Source organism: Falco cherrug, chromosome 9 (assembly GCF_023634085.1).
Source record: "Falco cherrug isolate bFalChe1 chromosome 9, bFalChe1.pri, whole genome shotgun sequence".
NCBI classification, from domain to species: domain Eukaryota; kingdom Metazoa; phylum Chordata; class Aves; order Falconiformes; family Falconidae; genus Falco; species Falco cherrug.
The window spans coordinates 7,306,389-7,334,379 of record NC_073705.1 but is presented as its reverse complement, the minus strand read 5'-3'; the positions used below and the strand labels follow the sequence as shown (position 1 = coordinate 7,334,379).

At 34.9% G+C, this 27,991-nt stretch overlaps 1 protein-coding gene across 1 annotated transcript; it reads right to left on the bottom strand.

Moving 5' to 3' along the window:
* C5 (complement C5) lies at positions 1 to 27,988 on the bottom strand. Its single transcript, XM_014282322.3, has 41 exons — positions 27,850 to 27,988; positions 26,668 to 26,860; positions 25,566 to 25,728; positions 24,880 to 24,950; positions 24,180 to 24,271; positions 22,231 to 22,313; positions 21,659 to 21,749; positions 21,241 to 21,346; positions 20,413 to 20,539; positions 19,946 to 20,061; positions 19,517 to 19,717; positions 18,752 to 18,955; positions 18,084 to 18,293; positions 17,754 to 17,903; positions 16,739 to 16,868; positions 16,373 to 16,438; positions 15,595 to 15,795; positions 14,886 to 14,976; positions 14,367 to 14,443; positions 13,593 to 13,732; positions 12,691 to 12,912; positions 12,054 to 12,114; positions 11,396 to 11,485; positions 10,921 to 11,133; positions 10,698 to 10,773; positions 9,666 to 9,825; positions 9,117 to 9,212; positions 8,657 to 8,828; positions 7,603 to 7,808; positions 6,662 to 6,814; positions 6,275 to 6,337; positions 5,392 to 5,473; positions 4,692 to 4,743; positions 3,909 to 4,011; positions 3,082 to 3,156; positions 2,880 to 2,985; positions 2,602 to 2,688; positions 2,133 to 2,222; positions 1,756 to 1,839; positions 796 to 934; positions 1 to 517 (listed from the first exon to the last, which is right to left on the bottom strand). The coding sequence occupies exons 1-41, from the start codon at positions 27,912 to 27,914 to the stop codon at positions 388 to 390; spliced, it is 5,037 nt and encodes a 1,678-aa protein (XP_014137797.2). The 5' UTR covers positions 27,915 to 27,988; the 3' UTR covers positions 1 to 387.
* Positions 27,989 to 27,991: the final 3 nt, after the last annotated feature.

Below are 27,991 nucleotides of genomic sequence, written 5' to 3'. Positions count from 1 at the left end.
TCATTTGATAAACAATTTTATTTTTCCCTTAATTTTTTTATGAAAGGGTTATGTTTTAATAAGACATCAGATTTCAATGCTTTTAAGCGTTATTCTGGCACAAGACAGTCCTTTCCACATTTGTTTTTACAGTCGATCCACTTCATCTGACTTCAAATGTCTTTGCAGTACTCTGCATTATTCTCCTATCCAAGGTTAAAAATCATACTTGGAAGATTACTGTGTCATAAGAATGTGACTATGAAATACAAGCAAAGACCATTTTTCAAGACGAACTATCAATCAAAGTTAAGTCTGGGAAAGAATTACGAAACAGGTGAGGATTTACTCCGGGTTTTATATATGAGATTCAGTCTGTGTTTTTAATTTTAAAATTCTCCAAGTAAATCAACAGCCATTGATGATGAGATCTTCAGCAAAATCCTCCATTGTATTTAAAAACTCCTTGCAAAATGTACAAGCTGTATTTGAAGGCCACCACTCAATCCAAGTGCTTGAGTCCAAAGGGTACTGGAATCTAAAACAACAACAGAAGACAACAATTTGTTGTTGTGCTAAGATTTGGGGAGGAAAATGTCAAACAGAAAAAAAGAAGTGCAACGTGAAATTTCTTGTTTTGTGTTCATAATCCTGTTTTACATGTACACATCTGAAACGTGTAATTATTGGTTGAACTAATACTATAAAAATTAACCCAATTATATATTACATAAGAATTATTATATACAAACACTTGCCACTTCACAGCACACTTTAAGGTTAAATCTCTGCATATCCTGATGGTAAATTACTTACTTGAAACTGTAACCAATGCTTATCTTTAGGGCTTCTTTCCCCATGATCAAGTACTGCTCTCCTGGGCTCAGTTCAACATCTGTACAGGTCTTCTTTTTAACAAAGGTTATTTCATTATTCTTTTGAGCAAAAGCTTGTCCTGAAGTAGAATGCCAGGAATTGGAAAAATTCACAAAGAAAATTTCCAGCAACTCATATATTAGACAGAAAACACTAAAATGTTCTACCGTACAGCACAGACAAGGGATCTATTTGGCACTAGTTGTGTAACACGAAAATCTGATGATATAAACCACATTTCCTGTAAAAGATTTTTAACATTAAAGCTGAATGGTAAATAAGCCTTGTGTACATTCAATAATTTTACATTATAGTAATTATAAGAACATATCGGGTGCTTAAACTCAGAGGGAAAATGAGTGAATATCAGCTTTAGCTCTGCAGGACCTCTGAGCAGCTACCTCTCCCAAAGGTAAGCCAGTGAGTGCCCAAGAGCATTCTTAAGTCCTTTCTCCCAGAAGCAGAAACATGCCCAACACGGAAAAAACTGGGCAAAGTCAAGGCACACTGTATCCTTGCATATTATCACCCTTCAATCATTATGTATACAGTATGGGAGGGCATTCTGTGGAATGGATGAGACATTTAAACAACAGCTCACGATCAACTTAATTGATTATGGAATATGTTCACCTTGTTTTGTCACATAAAAGATATTTAACTGATTATAGTAAACCACAGCTATAATACAGAAAAGCTGTTTAAAAACATCAAACAAAGATTACCTCTCTCAGAGTACAGAATAATTCTCTAAGGCTGTAATTGAGACTACAGTTTTCTACTCTCATGAAATGACTAGGTTTATGTTACAGCTGATTTTTGTCAGCTGCTTCAGTGGTCTCAACTACACAGCTTTTACTCTAAGTAAATCATTAAACAGATTAAGAAAAGGATATTCACCTCTTTTATAGAGATCCAGAAGAGCTGCAGAATACTTTACAAAATAACCTTCTTCACTGCGAGATAAGATGTTCACTTTATAAACTGCAGAACAACACAAACCTTTTGTTATTTCTTGCTCCTGCAATAGATACTACATGTCTTACAGATGCTCAGATAGTGAATATAATGTCCCTTTACAATACTAGTTTCTGGGAAAACAATGGCTATAGCTATACACTGTAGGGCTAAGAAACATTAACGAGTTCTACCCGTGCTCTCATCTGATGCCACAGACCTGCCTCTGACCCCAAAGACACGTGACCATGTTAGAACAGTATCAAGCAAGAGAAACACAGCACTTATTAGCACTTAGGTAACGACAATTCAAATATTACCATATGCAATATTGTTCTGGCATGCAGCTTCTCTCCTTGTGTCAGCAGTTATTGACCAGTCTAGTCTCTCTTGTACTTTACTACACTCAGCTACATTGAGAAAGAAAAAAGCCAGTGTTAAGACAATGTCATCACATGTCCTCAAATAAATCATCATGAACCTCTGCCTGTTTGGGATAATCTACTGTAACTAAGAAGCACTGTAATTATGGGACTGCATGCTGGATCAATGAATATTTAAAATACAAAATAACACCTTCAATCACCTGAACTTAATTCAGACACCCATGATCATACTGCACGCATTTTTTTTCAACTTTTTTTTTTTACTGTAAAATTCAGAGAAGACAACAGCTGTGTTCTTAAGAGGATGTTTTTTCCCTTGTGTTAGGTGTGGTTTTGTCCGAATCGCTACAATGCATTTTCCCAGCACCTGACATGGGAAAACGTTTTAAAGAAAAAAGTTTACCTTCCATGCATTTGCATTCATCTCCTTCACACAATCTCACAAGTTTATCATTTCCATAGGGGTTATAAAGTACAGTGCACCTTTTATCTAAAATATTAAAAAATAAATAAATACAAATAGAAAATCAGAGTCCAAGAAGTCAGCACTGAAACTTTGTGAGTCAAAAGTTACCTGAGCTTAAAGGATTACAAAGCTATTGAAGACAGAAAAAATGCAGTCTTTCAAGAGGAGTAAAGAGTTAAAAGACAAACATTAATTTGAAGACATGCAACACATACCTGGTGCGTGATACTCATAAACAGTGAATGTGGCAGGATTTAGCATTCCAACCTGGAAAAGCTCACTTATTCGGAATTCGACACAGAGAAACTTACTAGCTGGCACCTATTTGAAAGACACACAAATTAAGGAGCTCTAAAGGAAACAGAATTATTCCGAAGAGTTAAAGTAGTGCTTACAGTTATGAAAAGGGTAACATACAGAGTCTATCTGAAGAATAACATGCCCATCTTTTATCTCATAGTCTGCTATCAACTGATCAACTCCACTTGCAAGCTGTAAGGGAGAAAAACAGAGAAAAATCTCTTACACAAATTAAACATTTTTGGACGACATTGAATGTTTTGTGATCAGTAGTTTTAACATAATTCTGAGATTTAAAAAGCCCCTTATTTTAGGGTTGCCTCTTTATAATGCTCGTATTCTCACTGGAGTTTTTTGTTTGCTTTTAAGGAAATTATCCTTTTACTCATTACATGAAGATAATAAAGAATGAAGGAGCTAATTATCCTTAAGAGAATACTTGAGTCCATGTATAGTACCCTATTTAAATCCTGTAAGTATAACTAATTGCCTTCAACAAAAACTCTCATGCTTGCCAACAGGAGCTGGATGAACACAAGCACTACTGTAAAGATTCAGTTTGTGAACTGAATTTTTAGCCAATTTACAGTTAGGTGTTTACACTAATGGTGCTCCCTTTCCAGTTAGCAGTTACAGCATCTCCAGAGGCTGATTCACACTACCCTAACACCGATGACAATCAACTCTCCATACACTCTTGTCTTTTCACTAACAACAGAGGAAGCCTAGATATCAAACTTTAACTAGATGCCTAGCTTCTGACTCTACCCAAAATCCATAATCTGGATTTAAGTAGATTATTCTCTTTAGTATTAGAAGAGTTCAGAAGCAATAAGGATATAATTAATTACATAAATTCACACTATTCTAACAGAAAAAGATGAAGAATATTATAGTTCTGTCAAAAAAAGATCAGTAAAAGAAAAAAGTTCTCTAATACTTACAGTAGATAAGTCTTCTGTATTTGCTTCCAATCCACTAACCAAACCTATGTCCATCACAGCATGAGCAGACCCTGACCGTGGCTCTCTCATGCCAGGCCTGTACCTAAACCAGATTTAAAGTAATATTAAACATAACTGAAATTAAAAAGAAATCTTCAAATGTGATGCCAGAAAAACTTAAGCAAAATTCTATCAACATTTAGATCACAGTAAACCCATACATCATAGCTAGATGAGTAATTTCAGATTTATGCAAATATCATGCATAAAGAAGCTTTTCTTAATACTTATGTTGCAAGAAACCTACATATAAATCAAAATAAAACTAGCTCCTGAAGAGATCATGACCTTTGGCTCTATTTCTGTTTACACACACACACAAAATTGAAGAAACAAGAAGAAATAAGATCAGAGGACCAGGTGCAATTATTAGCAAATAAAAACATTTTAATCTGTTAAAAATAAAAGAAATTTAATACAAATGTGTCAGTTACTGCAATATTAAAACAATAACTAAGAAAACCCAAAACATCAGAAAGCCTCTGTAACATTCTTAAATTAATTTCATAATGCATACCTAGACCAACAGTGCATTTGCTTTGCACTGCTCCAACCCCTTAACACTCAGCTGGGAGCTCCGCCTTGGCAAGGAGGAACGCTAGGAAATCCAGGACATTTAGAACCAGCGCTCAGTTAAATGAAAACTTTAAATGTAAAACAGTGGCACAATCACCGGGAAAAGAAAAAAACAAACCAACCAAAAACCCCATCTGCTGTACTTACTTTGCACAAGCCTCTAAGCGCCCCAGCGGCTCACCTTCTTCTCTTCTGTAACCTTTTCATAGCAAGTACAGTCAAGTAAGTAATTTTATATGTTTTCAGAAACAGCAATCCAAAATTCCCATACAGCATTTTCATAATTGAAAGATAATTCTTTAAATCATTTAGGTGGCTATTTTTATAGGAACTTGTTGTCTAGCCACAAACAACTAACATTATACTACTTTCATAATTCAGGTGAAATGACAGCTTTAATGCTTAATGTAGTTTATTGTGCACTTAAGTTAAACTACTTCATGGCAAAAGCTCAGGATGTGGTTATATACCATGTTGTAACTGGACTAGAACTCTCAGTACCTTGTAGAACTCCCTGTAAACCCCTGCCATCCCCCACCATATCACTTTCTTCTGCCAGAAGTTTGTATTCCTCACACCCCCAACTGCAAAAACTCTTCCGTAAATGAGTAAAAATGCACCTAACAAAAATACATTAAAAAGCAATTCTGTTCACAAAAAGGCAATCGTTTCAAGAAGGGCTAAAGAGGCTTCTACCAATTCCTTTTCCAGTTTTAAATTTAGAAAGTGGAAGAATTTATTACAGTCTTATTCTTAATAGGAAACACTTTATTAGAGTAAGGGTTTTTTTCCTCTCTCCCTTGCACTGACCTGAGTAGTAATATTTAAAACCATATTAACCCTTTACCATCATCTCTCTTTGGAACAATCTTCAATTCAAAGTTACATGACTCTTCGGAAGTACCAATTGTATTGTATACTGTCTTCACCTACACATGTACAAATAAATTAGACAAAACAGAAGCAGTAAACAATCCCTAAAACTGGCATTCAATTGTGAAAAATAATAATATGGGGAATATAATAGCAGTAAAAAGAAGTCTGTACAGCATGATGAGATTTGATGTATGCAAAGCAAGAGTAAATAAATTACCAGCACAGAAAGAAATGGGGAATTCTTGAGCAAAACCACACCACTCCTGATGGTTGCATTTACAAGATTAGAAATATTACCCCAAAAATTCCTGATTATTTTGTGAACATAAATACTAGTACACAAGAACATGTACATTTCAGATGTTATTAAGTTTGATGCTAGAAGAGGCTATGATTAGAAGAAAATGTATCATGGCAACAGCTTATTATTTAGGCAGACAAAAAGTATTCCTTTAAATATTGCAAGAAAAGTTTTTCAAACTAAGAGTAAACACCAGAATAACAAAGAATTGAGCAATTTCTCAAAATTCATAGCTAACTTGAGTCTCCCCTGTTTGGCTGTCTAAGCAGAGATAGAAACAATGGATGAACATTAAAATGAAGTTGATCATCTATTTAGATTTACAGAACAGAAAACCTCTGATGAAAAGGAAGAAACTTCACAGCTTCTCTGTCATTAGCCCTAAGTCATAAAATGGCTTGTACTTAATCTAAAATACAGCCACAGTGATATCCATCACTCCAGTCTAAAGGTAAGGGTAATAAATTGAATAGTTTATGAGAAGTTTTAGTCTTTTTCAGTGTTGATATTAACAAACCAGAGATTCCATTAAAAAAATCAGTTGCATGCTTACATTTACTGTAGCTATACCAGTGCTGCTTCCAGTGCTTACATATATGTCATCATCCAAAGGTACCTAATAATAAAGACAGTGCTATTAGCAACAACTCAGGTCAGATGATCTGCTTGGCATTTCTACTTTCTACATCTTTGTCTGATGCTACAAACACATTCTACAAAATAAACTTCATAGGAACAAGCAGATACTAAATTTAAACGAATACTCAAATGCATTAAATTTAGCAGATAAGCAAAGTCCTCAAACATTTGCGATACCAAATTAGCACCAGAATATTAGAAGAAAAAGCTACTTTAGTAGGCATTTCAAAGTTCAAATAATTATTTAACAAGCTGCTAAGAGTTCTGCTTTCACTTTTCAAAAGCAATACTGTTCACTCACTGTCATGGTTCTTCCCACAAAATTATCTTCTGTCAGTTTCAGTACATGAAGGTCTCCATAATTTTTGTATGCTATCTTAACACTCATGTCCAAATTAAGCCGTTCGACAAGAAGGGAATACTCAGTCAAGGCCTCAAGGGCATTAATTGTGTCCTGCCAAAAATCAGTTATAAAGAATAAATTCCAGAAATTAAACAGAAGTGAAAATGTATTACAAAGGAATTTATTTTCTGCCACATAAACATGATTACAGATAATGGTAACCATTACTAGCTAGACAGCTTAGCAGTGTCTCAGCAGTACACCTAATGTAGTGGTAAAATATTTAACATTACATTCATAGACATACTTGTGCAATTTAAAGAAATGCCTGCAAGTACTAAAAAGGAAGCAAGGAAACAGCAATAAACAAACAGCACTCAATTTTCTTCATAGATTTTTAGTAATTTACAAAAAGAGAGGTTGCATGAATTGGAATATTCTAGATAGTATGACTAGTTGACAGTGTATTAGAAATCTGGCAACTTTCACTTGACTTTTAGTCTATTCATGTACCCTAACACAGTTTTTACAATGAAAAAATGCATACCTTCTTACACTGTGTTCCAGTTTTGTGGGTAACAAGAACAAATACCATGTCATGAAATGAAATACTCTGTTTTATACAAACTTTGGGAAAGCAACTTTTCCTTCTAGGATTCTTTTCATTCAGCAGACTTGAAGTCAGTGGAATCAGCTTGCAAATTTCTCATTATAATAGACTTAATGAAAAGAAGTTATATTTCCCAGAGACAAAGAATATAATGGCAACAGAGTCATTTGATACTAATCCCAACACACAAAACTGAGGTTGTCAATGTGGTCATCTAATGACATTACCCTCTTATGACATCTCAGATTTTGGTACTTGAAGAATGAGAACAAAATATTTAAAAGCTCACCTGAGTTGAATAAAATCCTCCACCATATCTTTGTTCTTCAGACAACCATTTGATGATTGGATTAGCATAGGTTTTGTCTCCTCTTAGCAAAGCCGTAAGCAAAGCATATGCTGTAGTTTCAACCATTTGTGCAGTAACAGATTTGGAAGTGTGTTGGTCTAGGGTTTTGAAAGTACCCTTCCAAAACCGATAAATAGGAGGGTCACCTGCAACCGTATAAACAGAAAGTTTTGGATTGAAACACAGAAGCATCACTCTCCAGACTACACAAGGTGAAGTACTACCTACTCAGGTCAAGGAGAAAAGGAGGAACTCACTCTGCATTTTTAACAGGAGATGAAGATATACTTCTCTTACACTAGTAAGTCTGACATTTATACTAGAAACTGATGACAAACAGGCCTGATGCAAAGCATCTGATGCATATCTGAATATTGATGGTCCTGAACAGCAATACAGTGGCCAAACAAATTAAAGCCACTTTCAACAGACAGGACAAAGTGTTTCTATTCCAGTAGAAATCGTTACTTGGCAGAAAACAGTCTGAGTTCCTTGCCTGTGGCAAAATACACTAAAAAGGAACAGCATTCACAAGAGACTACAAAGTCCCTCATCAACCAGTGAGAAACTGAGAAGAAAACCGAACATAACAAAAGTGAAGACAGTGGGAAATATTGTGAAAAATTCCCCTCCAAGCCAAGGAAGAGAGTGGACAGATCATAAGGATGAGGAGGCAGACAAAAGTAATCCACTATGGACACCCGTATAAAATGAAAGCTTATAGATAGAGCAAGTGTGATACAATGGGGCATGACAGATGCCTAGCTGGCTTGCATACTGCTAATGAAACTGCACTGTTGAAAAGCTGAAAGCAGGATTCAATCTCTCAAAAATACTAGGCCACACAGGACTAAAAACTCACTTATGCCAAAACAAGCATCACTGAAATCCACTCCCCAAGTAGTGCCATCACATTAGAGAATTTAAAAATACTAAAAGAACAGCCAACCCAAGAGCCAACTACAGTACAGACTCTGAGAGAGTTTAGTAATACCTATGACAGATGCTTCCTCCTTCAGTGCGGAGAACGCTGATCGTGCAGACTGGTGGTTCAAATCCACAAGAGCTAAAGCATATGAAGTTATTGCCATAGTAAAGGGGCTTTGAGCAGACTGCACATTTTTTATCAAGTAATCTCCTGCTTTATTTTTAGCATCATGGATTTTCTGAAAAGATGAACAGGCTACAGCTTACATCTATTAGACTATTTTTAAAAGGGACACATCTATCAAGATAATACAGGTATATATAATACTTTTTACAATATGTCTTATAATAAAGCGATCCAGAATTTCATTGTTGTTTTACAGTTTGAAAGACAAAAACTAACAAAGCAAATAAATCTTAATCTTCAAAATTGAAAAAAAGCCTCGATTTTTTTGAACAATTGTTAAAGAAAATGGAAGAAATTAGAATCCCAGAACATGACTGCTGGCAGAAATAAAAATATTTACCTGAGTAGGACATATTTTAATTGACTTCATAATTCCAATAATACAAAATGCTGTGAGATACAAAGATTTTTCTTTAGCTTCTTTAGGTAATGTACCCTACAAAATCAAATATGTAAATATAATTAAATAGAACCAACAGTTAATTTATATAAATAGAACTTCTTACAGTTTAGGTAAGAAGACTGAGAAATTCCTGTAAGAAATATCAGTTTGGTTTAACCTGAAAAGAAAGGTAAGTTTTTTTGTAAAAAAAACAGACTAAAACATGTATAGTTATTGGCAAGACAGGACTATTATATTGTAAAATCATCCTACATATTTTTTCTAAATATTAAGAAATAGCAAGCAGCTACTTGTAGTGTGAAAACAGAAAGGTTTTCAAGATTGTGCTGTTCTTTAAATGATTTTTAAAAAAGGCAAATCTAGCCAAATTGTCTTGAATAGGCGTTCTGGTGAAACACAGCCTAAAATGTATTGTATTGCTAAAACACATTACTACCAGGTGACTTCTACTTTTACTGTATATGCACAGACATTCGTGTTTCCTACCTGAAGTTTCACTGGTTGGTAACCTGAAAATTCATTGAATGACCCATCTGGCATTTGACAGCTATCAACCAACCATAGAAGTGAATTACAAACAGAAATTTGATCAAGATTTATGTATTGGTTAACTTGTCCAAGGATCCTTAATGAAAAAGCCGTCAACCTGCCAAAGAAATCAAACAGATTATATTTGTTTTGATTAGCAGATAAGATACCACCACATTGCTAGAGGCTAGACACAAATTTGCACTATTTATGATTTAGGTATGCTACACACTCCCACAGTTCAAAGAAATATTGCACATGATTTTTAAATTTAACTTAACAAATGGGCAATAATTACTAAGTCATTTTAAACTAGGATAAATTTCCATGTTTCAGGATATGAACTCATTACTTCCCCAAAAGAATACTTTTTCATACGCACAGAACTTAAGAAAGATGCATTTGAAGCATCTTATTACTTCCTTCTACAAGCCAACTGCATTTGCCATTCTGAAAGGCAAGACAGTGAAAATGTATTTTGCCTAATTTTCAATGGCAGATTCTGTTTTCCATAAACAGTATTACCCCTCCTGTTTGATACTCTTTAAATATATTTGTGTGAACAAGAGGTATCATGTCCCTGTACTTAGCTTTCCTTCTTTAAACTTGGGGTGCAAACTTTGCCTGAGCTTACGGCTTCTGCAGGGAACCAAGGTCTACACAATCATTTTGTAAAATTCGAAGCCCAAAGAAGAGGTTTCAGAACGGAGCAAAACCCTAGAAATTATCTCAGGTATGCCTGCATCTAACCATTGCCCCAGCTTGGTTGTAATGGTGTGAACTATGAACACAAATAAAAGATGGAGCAAGTGAAAATGAGGAATCAGAACATATTACACAAAGCTGTAAGCACCATTTAAATCTACGATCAAGCTCACCTCTCACGGTTACTAGAAAGTATGACCCTTTAAAAATCAGTTATAATATGAAAGCAAAGGAGTAAACCAAGCCTTTTCCACCTATTCTAATCAAAAGACATTTTTAACTCACCATGTGCTAGCTAGCCCATTCTTCCACATGCTATATGAGAAGTCAGGATTTCTGAATGACAAGATGTTCGCAATTCCTAAGTGATATATCGGGCAGAAAATGAGTTATGAAGAGATTTATATTAAAATTATATTTGCTCATTCAGATATATTATCCTTCTCATTCAGCAAAGTTTTTGCACCCCTACAACTCTGAAGCAAGAGAAGAAGTTATATTTTTCTACCTTCTTTCATCTTCCTCCTCATTTGAGTTCTTGAGGTTAAGGTTTCAGGACCCAGTAAATGCCAGTTATTTGACTCTTCCAAGTAATGAAACACATAAAATACTGGGGCAATACTCATAAACTCTGCCTCTGCACTGCCCCTTGGCAGGTTAGTGAGACTATTAAGACCACTAGGACTGATGACTGTGGCAATCACTTCACCCATAAGATGTCCTGCAGAAAGAAAAAACCAAAATTTATTTAAATGAGAGATAATGAAAGTGAATCCAAGGGCAGAATCTGACTGATACTTATAAGCAATCATGCTGTATAAAGTATTTAAAATTCTACACGAAAAGGTGAATTGCAAAGCCTTTTCTCAAAATAAGAAACTAGGAATAAATTCAGATAAATTTAAACAAAGAAATAGGAAACAGGAGAACAACATATATACAGAAAGTGCCTATGCAGCAGACAAAGTTTCAATTCAATTTACCTTTTACACTGACACTTCTATCAATTTTTGTTTTAGGGACCAGATTGAGTGGGACTTTGTATCGAAATTCTTGTCGTCTCTTCATTGAACCTATAATTGAATGCACATATATCACACTGCACAATCTAAATTAACAGATGATTCAGATGTAATAGAATTAAAGATTACAACTATCTGAGAAGTCAGCAACAAAAATACCTCTGATAACTTGAAAACTAGAAATATACCCAAATGTACATGCAAACAATATCAACCTTTGCAAAAGAACATGCAAACACAAATCTTTGTTTTGCCTTTTTTGTTAAGAAAAAAAGTCTGATCTGAACCTAAACATTGTGGGTTCAGGTTCATCTCTGGTTAAATAAGACCACATTCTCTTTTCATTAATAAAGCATCTGCTAATGAGAAAAGCTTAGGATTATATCACAGTAAAAAAATACATAAAGTTTCCTTTAAGAAATTAATCCAAGTATTTTTTTGAAAGACTAGGTCTTTTGAGATGGATTTGTTAGTCAATGAAAAGGCAGGAAATCCTTTGGAAGACATGTGAAGAATATTTCAGGAAGGAGAAATGCCGATTTTTTCACATTACAGAAAACTTAATCATCATGAATCAAGAATATGAGAAAATAAACAAAGACATGATCACTTCTCTTACCATAAACACCCTGTGGATCCAAAGTGAAACCTGCATGAACCTCTTTCTTAATGCCTTCTGGCTGAAATTATTAACATAGAAGAAGCAGAAAATTAAAGCACTTTTGCTTAATCAAATGTATTAGCTGAAACAACAATTTAAAGCCATAGTATGTTTGCCTACTACATCCTTCTCTGTAGTTACGTTTTACTTAATTGTTCTACGTCTATTCCACACACATTTGTGTTCTATTTCCCAAAATTCTTGAGAAAATGTAACAAAACATTTAAATAAAAGGTTAAGAAAGTGTAAAATTACCAAAAAGTGCCTTTTGGTGAAGCATGCTTAATCAGTTGAAAATCTGAACCAAATAACTTAGAATACAGTATTCTCCTTGCTTACTAAGTTATAATCTATTTATATGTATAATCTTCCTGACAATTCTTGTAATGACAATTTAAAAATGTACATACTCAAATATTCTGTCATGCATTTTTCCACTGTGTACACCTCAGGGAATTCAATCATATCATGTGATATTTTGGATTCTGATAATAGTAAAATAAAGCAATATTTATTTATTAACATTTTTATTTCTTGTGACTGAATCAATTTGAAATTCAAAATCACTAGACACATTTTGACTTTTTCTTCTTACCATTACACGTAAAGTTTTAACTACAGTTTCACTGTTCCCAGCTGTCAGCAATGTAAAGTTGATAGTGTGAAGACCTAATTCCAAAGGAAGTATTCTGAATCTAATTGGTGATGAAGAACTGCCGTCTAGATTCTTAAAGTTACAATTGTGTATCCTTGATCCAGTGGTTGCAGAGTCTCTAAAAGAACAGATTCCATTTCCAGCTGCCATTTTAACACAGAACTGAAAAGTTGAGATATTTTAAATGTTTCACCTCCATGACAGGTACAACACCAGAGAAATATTAAAGCAACTGAAATCCTATATTGAGCATTCTATTACTGTAATACTATTTTTCTATTTACAATGAGCAAGCGTTACTATCTTTGGAATTCCATTACTTGCACTAGACACACACTAACAAATCTTCATTAGCAACACCAGGAAATCACTGTATGAGGCTACATACACTTCCCTGCTTCATACACATACTTTTCTATACTTCACTCGATTTTTTCAATAATAATTTTGCACTTTAATTTCATGTATCTCCTTAAAAATATCCTTTTATATTAAATCCCTAGCCAATGTAATCTCTGATCTCTGGAACAGGTAATTTAAAAAATCCCATTGCTTTTTGACACTGTGTCCAAACATTAGAATAGAAAAAAATCGTATTTTAACTTTCATGAGGCAAAGTTGCTAGGCTAGAGCATGACAATATTGTAATCAGTGGAATGGCTGGAAATGAAACAATTAATGACTAGGTTTCATTGTTTCATGGTTATGCAGAACACACTTAACACTACCTGAAGGACTGAGGAAATCTGATCCAAGGATCTGTTTATACTGGATACTCCCAGGGGAGATGCTTTTTTAGTTTATTATGTTAATTTTTGTAGAACTCAGAGACCACAAATTACCTTAATTGCAGAAGCTCTATGGTTATAAACTGTTCCTTTTAACTCAATTTGTTCTCCTCGCACCACAGAATAAGGAACATAAACACTCAGGAAGATATCTTTCACAACTTGCACTTCCAATGGTGCAGCAACACATATACCTAAGAAAATTAAAAACATAAATCAGACTATTTTATCCACCCTTCTGATAAACAAGTCTGAAAAAATTCTTCACATTCTTGCCACCTTTACTGATGACTTATCATTTTTCAACACATACTCTGAAATTGTCCAAGCTTTTTCAAAAGTGACCAGGCTCTAGCCTCCTGTTCCAAGTTGCTGTCTCCCATCCTGCACACATTCTTGCTGACATACCAGACCTTTGGGCTCCTTTTCCTCTTTCCAAAGTGAAAAACAAATTTTCTGTTTGGACTATCGTATCTGTCAGAAAATTTGCTTCTTCCTCTCCTCCCATCCCTGAGCTATTGATAGCAGGACACTGTAAAGCTGTGCCAGGGAAGAGTCACTCACTATTTCTTCTTATATTCTTAAGTCATTTATTATGGGCCACTGTCAAACACAAGATAGACTTTGTTTTCCAAGCCACTTACATTCGTAACAAGAAATGGTTTCCTTTACCTAAAATACATATTTTATGCTTTCTTTTCCTGTTTATCAACCAGAAAATAAACATTTTAGAACACACGCATCAACTGCAACGAGAGGTTCTGTGAAATCCAAACACAAAAGCTCCCTAATTCTTTAGCTACAATCTAGGCAGGTTGCAGCACCTACCTTTATCAGAAATGCCAACACCTTGTACCTCCCAGGTAGTCAGCGAATCAGGCAAGGTGACAGACAGAGTCTTCGACCTGTGTTTAGAAGGATTTGTACATTTATGCATTTTCAATAGCCATCTGTGAAAGCCAACAGCTAATCAATCAACACAAAGACAGTACATGCCCAGAGCAACTCCTATCTGAGAGACTAGGTATGAGAAGATACAAGAGCATATCTAGGAAACAGGACTTCTGAATTGGGGGTTGGGGGCGGAGGGTTTATAAACTTGGTTTGAGCTGACTTTACAGAACCTGGTGTTTAGTGAAGCTGAAAATGAAAGGAAAAGTGACTGGGCACCAGACAGCATATCCTGCATGGAGGGAAACAGCGCAGGAATAGTTTGTATAAGACTGCATTTCAGCACACATCTCAGCTACAACTCAGGCTACCCAGCTTACCTCAATTTTAGCATATATTTTCTATAAAACTGACGACCAAGTCAAATTTTGGGAACTGATCTGAGAAAAGCAGTACCTTGGAGAAACTCGGTGAACTTCCCATAACCAGCTTTCAGGGAAATAGCTACGAACTGCTGCCTCATCCAGTTCCAAGGTACCCTCAAAATCTGAAGAACAAATAAAGCAAGTAAAAAACCCAACCAAATCACCTGCTAACAGACTTCCACCAAAGGCTCCAAAAATCATTATCTTTGTCTCTTGTGATACTGTATTCTGCTTACTTGCCTCAGGTTAGTCCTGATACAAGAGAAAAAAATATATCTCAATACCCTCAACCAAAAGTCTGTGTTAATCCCACCTCATCTATTTGCACATGTGAACACCTGTCCGATATCCATATTGGATAATGCAATATTAACTTGTTAACAAGCAATAATAGGGAGAGAATGGGAGATGTTACCCATTGGCTGTTTTGGGCCTGGGGAAAGGATTCAAATTTAGCATTGCCTTCACAGACAATGATGCTATTCTATTTTAGTTCTGCTTGTTCCAAATATGGGTGAATGGAATATAGCTCTTGACAGAATCAAGAACTGCTCTCCTACCCCTCTTCAGGGGTGTACAACCAGTCTTTGGAGACTGGTAAAATTCTTTCTAGAATAACCCTGACAGGTAATAGGGAGGGGTTAACAGATTAACAAAACTATTCACCTTTGTATTTACCCATATTCCACTGGAAGTGTTTCACCGAATATCCACAGCAGAGTTAAAGCTCTTGTACTTACGCATTCTTGCCAATATTAGAAGCTTATTAGGCTCTTTCTCCCGCAGCTTATTTGCAAATTCACAGCAGTCTATGAACGCAGAAATGCACTTTTGATTACGCCGAATTCGCTGAGCTCTATCACTGCAAGTCTCAGAGACTGGATACTCTTTTACTCCAGCCATGCAGCATTTTCGAATTTCTGGATGTACGTATTTGGATGCTGAAATAATAATAAAATAACTCCCTTCATGAGATTAAGTTTTTCTTTGTATCAAATGTATTTTTAAATCAAATGTATTTTTAAATCGTGTGGCATTTCAGTGAAGGTACAGATTTGAGGAAGCACATAAACTTGTCACTTTTCAAAAGCTAGTGACACACAATCACTACTATTCTGAATTAAAAATATAGATTAGATAAGAGGAGTTGTGTTACATTTTAAGGTTTAACAGTCAAAGATTCTTCTGACAGGCTTGGTCCCTGGCAGGTGGTCATTGGGAAAGACTGCCATATGGTAGTATGGTGAGTTTTCAGGCTACATCTCTTCAGAAAAAGAAAAATCTTGTATTTTCAACCTGTACTTAAATCTTGCAGACTTCACATTCAGCATATGGCTAAGAAACTTTATAAATGGGGTCCTCTCTAAAGTTATTTTCCATATTTTTCAGTTTCTCTCTCTGCTACATTAAGTTAATGACAATAATTAAAATTAGTTAGTGCTCAGATTTTCTTGATTTCTAATGGATGTGATTTTTTTTTTCTTCACAATTATATACTTTAAAAGATTTTTTTAACACCTTCTTTGAGTATCTGCTCCCTGAAGTCAGACCGTTTGCTTCTTAAAACTTCGTTGCAAGTTTCACCTGGTCAAAAAATAAGTGAATCAGTACAAAGACATGACCTTTTTTTGTAATAGCACAGTCCACTTAAAAATAATTCCATAAAAATGACATTCCAAATATGGTAGACTTTTTCTGTTTATTATTTTAATTACACAAAAGTATTTTCATTTCAATTACAGTAACTGATCCACAAGTCAGTATTTTCCTTCCTCAAATATCATTAGTATATGCATTCCCTATTAAGTCCCAACATAACAATTTAGAGTCACAATAGAATATTTCAGAAAAGAAAATCTACAATTTCATCTTAAAGGAATATACCTTCTTCATCTGAATCATCAGCATTTGCATTAGTTAAAAATGTAAGCCCAGCCATTCGGAATACATCAATGTTGTTCCGTCCTCCTCCAGCACCACACCCAAGGTCACTCTTTTCCAGCTGTAGCATTACCTGAGGAAAGCACACACCAGCAGCTCACTAAAATGTGGGATATAGCATATGATGGACGAGAGTTAGACTTGCAGAAAGGGCACTCCAGTCTGGAAGATGTCCTCACAACACACTGAACAAAACCATTTAGCAATATTTGAGCTAATTCAAGCAGCAGCACAGCCACTTTCTTGTACCCCACGTAAGAGTTAGAATCACACAGATGGATCAAGGTGGAATGCTTCACAAACATGTTTACAGCAGTTGCAATACTCAGACTAGCCTGTTTAAAATCAATTCAATAGTGCTATGAAACAGATTCAAATGATTCAAGGCTGGTGCAAAAGTACTCTGTTCTCCTACGTATTTTGTATCTGACTGCTCTGAAGCATTAAAAAACCACCATGTTTTATCATAGGAATGAAATTCTTTAGATGATATGTAGGCTTTACTTACATACATGCATATTTAAAATTCTATAAAGACTGAAAACCTCTATAACCCACTGAACAGAATAGCATTTGCCATACCATTCTACCAGCCTGCCTTAAAAATATAACCTCAAAAGATTATAGGAAGAGCTAAGAAGGAGAATGTAGTCTCCATGCTTCTCCGATCAAGGAGCCCTCTAACACAGCAACCTATTTTTGGCCAGGTGTGAAGGGTTCTGATGAGGCAGTTCAGATTTGCCTTTAAAACCAGTATTTACTTTTACTAGAAGTCAAAATATTGTAAATAAATTAATGTTATAATTTTGAACTGTCAGATTTAAACCAGCAACTTCATTCTGGATTGAATTGCTCTCCTGCCTATTTTCAGGCTTACTGAATGCATGACACAACAGCTGTATGAATGTGAACACAAAACTAACAGCAACTTGTTATTCTTTTGTGGCTACTACTTAACTTTTTCCATTGCCCTCTTTCCTCTTCCTGCGACTCCATATACTGCCTTGTCAGTAGATGACAAAGCAACAAACGAATTGAATTCTGTTTTCATGTTAAGTGATACAACTTCTGCTGGATTCAGTGTCTCTTTGCTTGATAGCAGCTTAATCTACAAATTGAAAACAAATATAGGTAATTTTAAAAGCACATTGCTCAAAAATAAATCCATCTGAAGGCAGACACTTTAATAAATCGAGGAAGTGCTAAAAAACTGGTGTAAGTCCAAGTTAAAATCTGACCATAAAATGAATGCACACGCACAAATTTTAGTGCCTGTTCTGCTACTCACATCAAGCCTATTCCCACATTTCTGTTCCACATTCAGCCAAACTGAATCAGCTACTAATTCAGCAGTTTCTTCTCCTACGACTATGTAGTAAACAATAAGACGTGCTGAAGGAACCATTTCTTGGGTTATCTGAAAAGTTAAATGTTCATATTCCAAATCCTTAATTCTCTCCTGAGTTCCAAAGCTTACTATCTTCCCTTTTGACATGATCTAGAATAGAAAAAGATGGAGAATAAAAAAGTCAAATTTTGTTATTAGTATTTTTCTTACCTTTAGCAATTACTTGCATTAGGATATAATCCAACACACACACAAATGCATTTGGGACCAGTGGATCTAGTTCAAGGCATGGAACTCTCTCCCTCATCCCCTAAAAAGAAGTGCTGTCTCTGCATCTCTTTCTCTTTGTTTCTATTTCAGTTCCTGCATTAGTGTTCTCAATCCCAGTCCCTGTCAGGTGAGAATTCAAAACCATGGAGATCTAATATATAATTTAAATACGAGACTGTTAACAATTTTTTACACTTAAGACTGACAGACGGAAGGAGCAGTTGTCTGAACTGCATGCATTCTATGCTGTGGATAGTTCTTGATTGTTGAAGTATTTCATCTGGGACCATATGTTAAATCACAATTCCTTAATTTATGTGGAAACATCTGTTACTTACCAAATAGCTGTAGTGATGTATTTTATGAATATACTGACTATGTGGATATACATTAATATTTATTAAATCCCCTACTTCTAGTATTTTGTGGTTTGAAGTCCAGTCAATATATAGATAACTCTGACTTAATGAGGAATAAGCTTTTGCTTCATAGGTTTTACTTGCTTGGTTTTCATCTGGAAGACGTGAATCTGCAGTTTTTACCTGAAAAGATAATAAAATGTCTAAAAATTTTTTGAGTAAAGGAGAAAACAAACCCCATGTGTCCTAACTTCTGAAAAATTACGCTTAAGAAAACAATTACAATATTAAAAACATTCTGCAACATATTATTCAGAGGTATTAATAAAATAAAAGCCAACTCAAGACTTTCATATCTTCTTCAATGAAAAGATCTACCAATATCAAGTCAAATACAAAATGGTAGTGTAGAGAAGCAGGTAGATAATTAAATAGAGCAGAAAAGGTTAATGATATGCCTCCCTACATAGTGAGGGAAGCACACTCAGCTTTTTTTTCCACACAATTTGTTTATAGATTTTTATAAATATGTGACAAATGATACTTTGTTTCAGAACAACAAGACTTTAATAGAGAAGTAATGTTTCATTATAGCACCTGCATTTTATTCACTGATTATTCGTCATAATCTCCAAGTTTATAAACTCTTAACTTGTGTGAAATCTTCTCATTAGTGCTGTACATTCACAAAAAGCACAGAATTAAACCCTTGAAGAAATAAATTAATGCAACAATTTAACTTACTTGAAACTCCAGTATTTTGCTATCAGATGGGATATTAACAACAAACAAAGCAGTTCCATCACTCATGCTTGTTTTTCTTCTCCCAGATTCTGAACCCTCTGATACCAACTCAGTCTCATCCATTTGCTCACTAAATGATTTTGCAGTGAGAATTACAGGGACATTTCCAACGAAGTGATCTACTGTATCTTTCACCTGCACCTGTTCATCAGAATAGGTAACATTTCTGATATGAACGGTGACATTTTTCCAGGAGAAAACTTTCAAGCTGCTAACCTTCTTCTACAATAGCAAGATAAAAAAATGTAAAGGGGCAATGGAAATCAAAAGTGTGTTAAGACCTGCAATAACATATACAAAAAAAGAATATGGCTTCTGCATTATGGGTTTATGTTGTAATGTGCAACAATACTGCTTATGTTAACCAACCTTAATAAAGAACGGAAGTCCAGGCTTCACAAAGAGAGGAGTAGCAACCAAACTCAATTTGTAAGGAGATACAGCAAATCTGACTCCAGCAAATTCTGCTTCACCGCTGAGGCCACCTAAGAAAATATTATGCCCCTTTTAATAATCACATCCTAGAGCCTCTGTTTTCTCTGTTTGCCTTCAAAAGGCAGCACAACTTGTCTGTTATAAAGACAGTTATATAGACCTTGCATCTAAAGAGTCAACTCCTAGTACTGTTGTGAAAACAAATAGCTCCCCCCCAAAAAATTAATCCCTATGCATTTTTACAGTGGTGGATGGGCTGTTCATCCTTTTAAATTTTTGGAAGAAGGACTTCAGAATACTAAAAAAAGTCTGACGCTAAGAAAGTTATCCATATAATTTTGTTTTCTAGTTCTGTTTACATTTGCAGATATGTTAAAAACATTTGATTAAAAGCAACTTACCCATAGACTCCAACACTGATGCTGCAATATATAAATATGAGCCATCCAATTCTTCTAGATTTTGAAACCCTATAAAACTCACTGCTTTCTTACTATTAAAATTGATCTCAGCAACTCCATTTTCAATCTGGAAATGAAATATAAAGCATTACTTAATAGTAATTTAGAAATAAGATGCACTATACGCAAATTCTAACTTCATCATGCTTCTGTTCATTGCCTATTTTCAGAGGAAATCATAGGTGGAGATGTTTTAATGAAAAAAAATTACTTATTCCCTAACATTATTGATAATTAATCAACCAATGGCACATATTGCAAAGTCTGCATGCAGGCCTAACTAGAGGTAGGAATAACACAGAGCTATCTTCACTAAATGAGGAAAGATAATGCCTTTTATAATTCTTCAATGACTAAATCAAAAAGGCCAGACTAAATGAGGGAGGGATAATTGGTGGAGAACAGACTCCTCATAATACATCAATATAATTTTGCTGTTTATCCCCATTTGATTTCTTTCATGTATTATGTAATAGAGCACATAAAAGTTCTTTCATAGAAATTTCAACCACACAGTTTACCCAAGTGAGTAATTGAACCAGAAATTACTTTGTCTCAGACACTGCCTCTATCCAAGTTTCATTTTACAGTGCATTTCTATAACCCTTGATGACCGTATTACATAGGAAAAGTTGACACTGAACAGCTGTCGCTGCAAACCAGGAGTTGGGACCCATTCTCATCAAACTGAATGGGAAAACTCCAGTGGAATTGGATCAGTCCCGAACTAAGCATATGAAATCTGCACAAACTAGGCTTGCTTCTTACCCTAGTTACATGCATTGCACGAGGTATCATTCTTTTTCCAGTTTCTTCAATTATTCCAAAACGAAGAAAAACATCAGCACTTGCAAGCCTTTTATTATAAAAATAGCTGAGAACAAAGCAACAATATAAATACTTTTAAGATTACTGTAATGGTTGCAACAAAGCATTTGTTTTTGAAGAAAAGTGATTTCCTAGGCAAGGGACAAAACCCAGAAGTCTGTGTAGCTTTAAACACTTCCGCTGAAAAACACTTTGTAAGAACTTTGAAAAGGGTCACTTGGTTCTCTTGCAGAGCAGAAAGGATTGCGATGATAGGGCTTCTTGAGGAAGTAAAAGAGGAAACTTCTGACAAGGGAGAATCATTCAGGTAAAAGCAGAGATACACACATATTTAGAAATCAAAGCCAAATTTCCTTACCTAGCTTTCACAACAATCTTGAAGTTCTCAAATTTATCAGAACTAATAAAGTTACTTTCTGGCTCTATGACGATGGAAAAGCTTGGCATTGCTGAAATTGAGTAGAAAAGAAAGCCACTTAGATGTCTTTTCATACATTAATCCATAGGTACCCAGAAAGACCTTTCTGAATAGCTATCAAAGAATCACGTTTGTTTCAAGTTATTTGAATGACAATATTATAGCCCCAAAATGCAGCTGTCAGTCGTCCATACTGAAGCACAAGTTCAAAGCCCTAAGTTACCTGCAGTTGCCCTGGTTCCACATTTGGCATGCATGCAACTATGTCAAGATGATCCAGCGTAGCAAAGAATAGCTCCATTTTATAGGCAAGTTGTATTAATATAGGCTTATACTGATATAACTGATTAGCTTGAACTGCCACTGCCATTTTGGCATTACACTGCAGCCCTTTGCAGATCAACATCACCACAGGCATTTCTGCATTTTCTTCCCCTGTGCTATAACCGTCCTCTATAGATTTCATAGATACAAATATAAAAACAAAGGTTGACAGTATGGGTACATCTTACCATATTCCTTAACTTCAAATTTTGCAACAGCTGAGGTTATAAAATTCTTCTTATACTTGGCTTCAATTTTCCAAATTCCATACCTAAGAAACATCAACAATCAAACATTTTTAAAGATGAAAACTAACGTTGAAGACAAAAATTAATTTTACTACTGAACAATATTTCTTGTCAATAATTATTTAAAGAGAATAATTCTGTACCAAGGTTTTGCACACATTCAATGCCTACTTTGAGAAGATTCTGCTTTGGTATTTTAATAATTACTTGAAACTTAGTTTAAAACATTGAAATAAATTGGGAAAGAATATGCCATTATTTGCATTATGACTACCATTGGAATTTGTTGTTTTATAGTTATAAACAGAGACACATTTTGAAGACTGCAAATGTAACCAGTGCCATTAAGACGTTATTTGCTGGCTTCTCTCACTTGCCTGTTACCACTCCTGAGGTTCAACAAATGCCTGTTTGTGGCTACAAGTCTGTTCCAATGCAGTGATCAGGGTTAATACGTATCACATACTTGATTTACCATAATTCGGATGATTTTTCTTTGCCGCTAGAAGCACTCAAAAGACACTTGCTTCATTTCAAATTGCTTTACATAAACCGACAGAACTTCTATGTGCAGGGCACATCTAAATGTGTGTATCTTCCTATCTCACTGTTCAAAGGAACTTGATGCCATAGTACATACTACATCCATTTCATCTGTGTCAGTTTTGTAACATAGTGAAATTTGCTCAATGTAAGTGAAAAATGTAGTCTTTTCCCTAATAATATAAACAAGGCCAGAAGGTATGACCAATTATCAATTCTTTGGTTATATATAGGCAAGTTCAATACACTTATCCCATTTATAAGGTTATAGAGCCCAGTAATAAGGAATTCAGAAATTCCACAAAAAAGCAAGTAATTTTGTTACAAGGAAACATTTAGAGTTCAAGTTGGATCCAAGATTGAATAATAATTTGACATATACATACTACAAAAAAAATTAAGCATGTTAGTTAACGTCTTGCATAGACAGAGAATGGGTATACATCTACACTGAAAAATGTATTCGTATCATAGATCAAGAAAATGCTCAAAAGGATTCATGCAGACTTCTATGAGGGTCCTTCTCTCTCTTGACTAGAGCACTGAGGCACAACTGCAATTCACATAATTTATAGATCAGTTCCTACAATCTGTCAGTCGTATAGTGCCACAATAAAAGTTACACAAGTCTACTGTTAACAGATACTCGGTTTCAAGAAGGATACAAAATCAATTTTTACTCAGACTGAAATTATTGCTAATTTCCTAATGAAAAGTTAATCAGTCAAAAATTATTTTTCAAGCCCTACTAGCATCCTTCTGTCAACTCAGTGAATCTTCAGCACCCTCTCAAGACTAAAAGGAGAACTGAAGAGGGGTGGGGTTTTTTTGTTTTTTTTTTTTTTTTTGGTATGCTGCTGTTACTGGAAAACTTGATGATTTGTATGAAATACGAGTGCTTCCCCTCCTTGAAATCAATACATCTTTAACACGGTTTCTATCTCCACAGTAGAAAGCTTTAGTTTTTGTTAATCTTCCTTTTTATTTGAGCAAGACAAACCTACCACTAACTGTTCCTTAATTTCAGTTTTATCACCAGTGTTCTCACTCACTACATCTCCTTACTTTCTCTCATTACAGTGAGCATATGCCATCTATTTCAAAACAGAGAGTAAGCTTCCCACTTGGCATTAGGAGACAAATGCTAGTTTGGAAGTCAACTAAAAAGCAGAATACTTGGTCAGAAGTTCCTTATTTATACCATGGTTTCACGTCATGTGAAATGTTAGAAATCTCCAAGTTTCAAGTCATGCACTCTCTGTGTATCAACCAAGAGACACTCTGACAGTCTTTAAGAAAAGGCATTATTATGTTAATAATTCTCAAAATGCATTAAATAAATCTACTTAGGATTAGGAGGAATCTTGAAGTCAGGAAAAGAAACTATTCCAGTAAAATCGTCTTCTTCTAGAATATCGACTGGTACTCCTTCAGGATCCTTTAAATTATAACAGGAAAGAATCAGCAGTTACAGATGACTCTTACCAAAAGAAAATTTTCATTCTGTGAATTCAGTGGGAGCCTGGCTGTAACATATTTTTCTAAGAGTTTTGCCCATTTCACAGCATGAAAACACAAATATTTTTAGAAACAGCTCAGATTGAAATTCTGATAAAACACTTTACTGTGGTTCCAACAACTACAAGCTGTTACTTCACAATGCTTTAAATTGTTAAAAAGCTACTGTAATAACAAGTCTAATGTTAAAGGCTAAAAACCATAGTAGATAGTGATTATTTTTATATCTTAAATAAAATAACAGAATAAAACCCATGTATTATTAACATTCCCTCAAAAATCCTTTCCCCAAATATCAAAGACAATTAGTTGGAGGTTTATTCCCCATTTTGTAACAACTTCAGATCTGGGACTTGAAAACTTCTATATACTATGCAGTCATTTTTAGATGTTTTAAAAGATATCTGCCTACTTGCAAAAACATCTAAGTTTTATTAAATATTGATTGCAATACTGATTTACCATCTAACTGCATTTATAGTTTTTATGATCTACAGACTATTAATATTAAATTCAATTACAACTTACCATAAAAGTTAGGACAATTTCTCGCCGAGCTGGCTGCAGTTCTTCATTCAGAGAGTAAACCCTGACTTTCACTGGAAGAATTTTTACAGTAAGTTTCAGTCATACTGTTACAGAGATTTAAAAAAAAAACCACCAACCAAGCAAATAAAAAAACCCTCAAACCCAACCTTTTATCCCTACTATTTTTTTAAGGTTTTAGTATTTATAGAATGCTCATGACCTTGTGCCAGTATGGAATCCGAACTGTTTATTCATGCTAGCAACGAGAGACCCTGCACCACTACTCTTTCACATTGAATCATCACAGTGCAATACAGTTTTTTTACTATCACAATCCTAGCATACCACTTTTGTGGGAAAAGAGTTCAAGCTACATGAAACCAATGATTCAGTCATCATTTTCTCACAAGTATTTTTAACATATTTCCAGGAATATCTTTCACTCTTTGCAACACAGATTAGTCATTTAGGGTGTAGAGAGCAGGGAATCAGAGGATATCGGGAGAAGTGATTAATTTCTACAGTATGATCAAATAGTTCAAAATATTATTCTGTTGATTTAAAAATTAAATAGCAGCTGTGGCAATATAACATAACCAAGAGTTTGAAGGGCATTTAAATCCTAGTTCCTCGGCAGTCAGTCTTTAAAAATCAAATAACAGCCAAGAGAAATAAGCATTATTTACCTGACTGATCAGGAGTATAAATTGGTTTGTCTGCATGAATAAAAAGAAACCCATTCTCATAGGAAACAGGAATTTTTTTTAGTCCTGTAAAATGTGGAGAAACAGCTTCCAAATACAAATACTGGACTGAATTATCTGTTCTTGGTAAATCTGTTGGTTGAAGCTGAGGGAGATGAAATAAAAGATTTTTGAGAATATTAAAATAGTTTGCAAGTATTTTTTCCTACAGTATTTTTTGTTGGGAAGAGTATCTGAACAGCAATTACTATACTGTTGTTGATTATCATTACATAAAAACATCAACACCCACAAGGGTTTATTCTTGCTTACATCATAGATGACAGTCTGGAGTATTAAGCTACAAACAGGTATTCTGAGATTTTGCATTTTATTTAGGTCCAGAACTAAAACAGCAAAGTGCAAAGCCCAGTTATGAGGTTACGAGAGTACAAATTATCAGACTTCAACTTATACATGTGATGAATCTTGCCTCCAGCAAAGCTGCTGTTGTGGTTGGTAGTTCGGTGAGATAGCTACTCTGGTTGAAAAGGAAAACTAAGCGAGGAGCAGCACCTCCTGGGAGGCCTAACCCCATTTAAAACCTTCTCAGTTATCAGCTTTCAGTAGAAACCCGTTTAGCTTCCTGCACTCTTTGCTTCAAGCAAATCAGTTCAATCTCTGTGGTGAAAGCTGGGCCCCTTTGGAGCTTGTCACCAAGAAACCAGACCAAGTCTTGAACCTCAGTTTAGTTACCATTTTGGCTCACTCTGAACACTTCATTGACATACCTCATCCACATTCAACACTTCTCCATCTTCTCTCCCTTTTACTTTTTGAAGTTACGTGACTGAAAATGTTTCTAAAATAGTTTGGTATATGTATATGCTTAACTTTGGCGTCATTCCTTCACGGTAATTTTACCCATTGTAATTTCAATTTCAGACAAACTAATATGAAATAAACTACACATGGCAAAGTGAGAAATTGGGGTGCTAGGCTTCCCATCCCAGTTTAAATCACTGAAAACTTACCGTAATCTTTTTTAACACTTAGAACTAAGTGTGACAATAAAAACACTGCAAGAAAAGTCTGAATTCCTTACTGTTAAAGTTACAGCAGCTTGGAATTTGTTGGCTGGAGTTAAAGAAACATAGCCAGAAGAATAAACAGCAAGCTTATCTGGAAAACTTCTTAAGGCAACATTGACTGGAAATTCCTTATCGTAACCAAAAGCTTGGACTACAACTTTCTCAGATGCCCCAGCTCGGAAGATCTTTGGTGATGTAAGGACATATCTGCATATGGAATATAAACCAATAAAAGGGTGATGGAACTATATTTATTTCAGATTTCTTACTTCCATTTGTAATTCACTTATGCATGCACCATTAAAGCAAACAAGATAACCAGGCTAAGTCTTAGAAGTAAGACACTAATTAAAAATAGTAAAGCCCCAGTCAGAATAATTTTTATGAAAACTGTAATGTGAACAGCTGAGGTAATGTTTATGGATTTGATTTTGCAGACACACAAAAGCATGTCCTCTAAAACAGTCTATTTACCTGGAAATAATAATTAATTTTGCCCAATTAAACCCTGAAACACTCGTCTCCCAAATAGTACACTTGTGTGGTTCCTGCCAGTGAAGTTCTTATCAAAATGAATGGGGCAACATACTGTAAAGGCAAGCGTGAATAAATATTTGCAGGATTACTCTTAATTTCTTCAGCGCTTCATAAATCAAAGTACCATCATTCCAAAAAAGTACAAGCCAGGCTTTTACGTATCTGACAAGTAATGTAAGTAAAACATTTAAAGTGCCACTGAACAAAACATTTGATACATGTGCATCTTCTTGTTCTGAAATGCCAAAAGCACTTAGCTTGGCAGCTTTCTATATACTATTGTTAACAGATATAAGAATCAAAACCACATTACTAAGTACAAGTTTAAGGAAGAGCTTTCATCACACCTGTAGCACTGAGGCACTACAGAAGAGCTAATGAGCAGCAGCTTTATTTAATTTTTTTGCATGTTTATCTTATGGCACATAAGGAGACGACTCTACCTCTTTCTTTGGCAGCAAATACAGTAATTCCAGAAGCATCAGTCCTTTTTCTCACATTAGTCCCACATACATTAGTGAGAATTTTGCTTGCGAAAACACATTGATTTGGATAGTGCTTTTTGTATTTGCTCTACTTAAATTCGATATCAATTTACCTAAAATAGCAGACAACAAACAAGTAACATTTCCATTATAGTCTATAGATGCTTTACTTACATTTTCTCTTGGCTAAAAGTTGTTCCAGAAAATAGCAAAACAAAAAAATAGATTAAAATAATCATAGTGCCTATGACAACAAACAGCAAACCATAGATGTTAATGAGTCTGGATTAAACTGCGTTTGGCTTCTGCAGTAGAT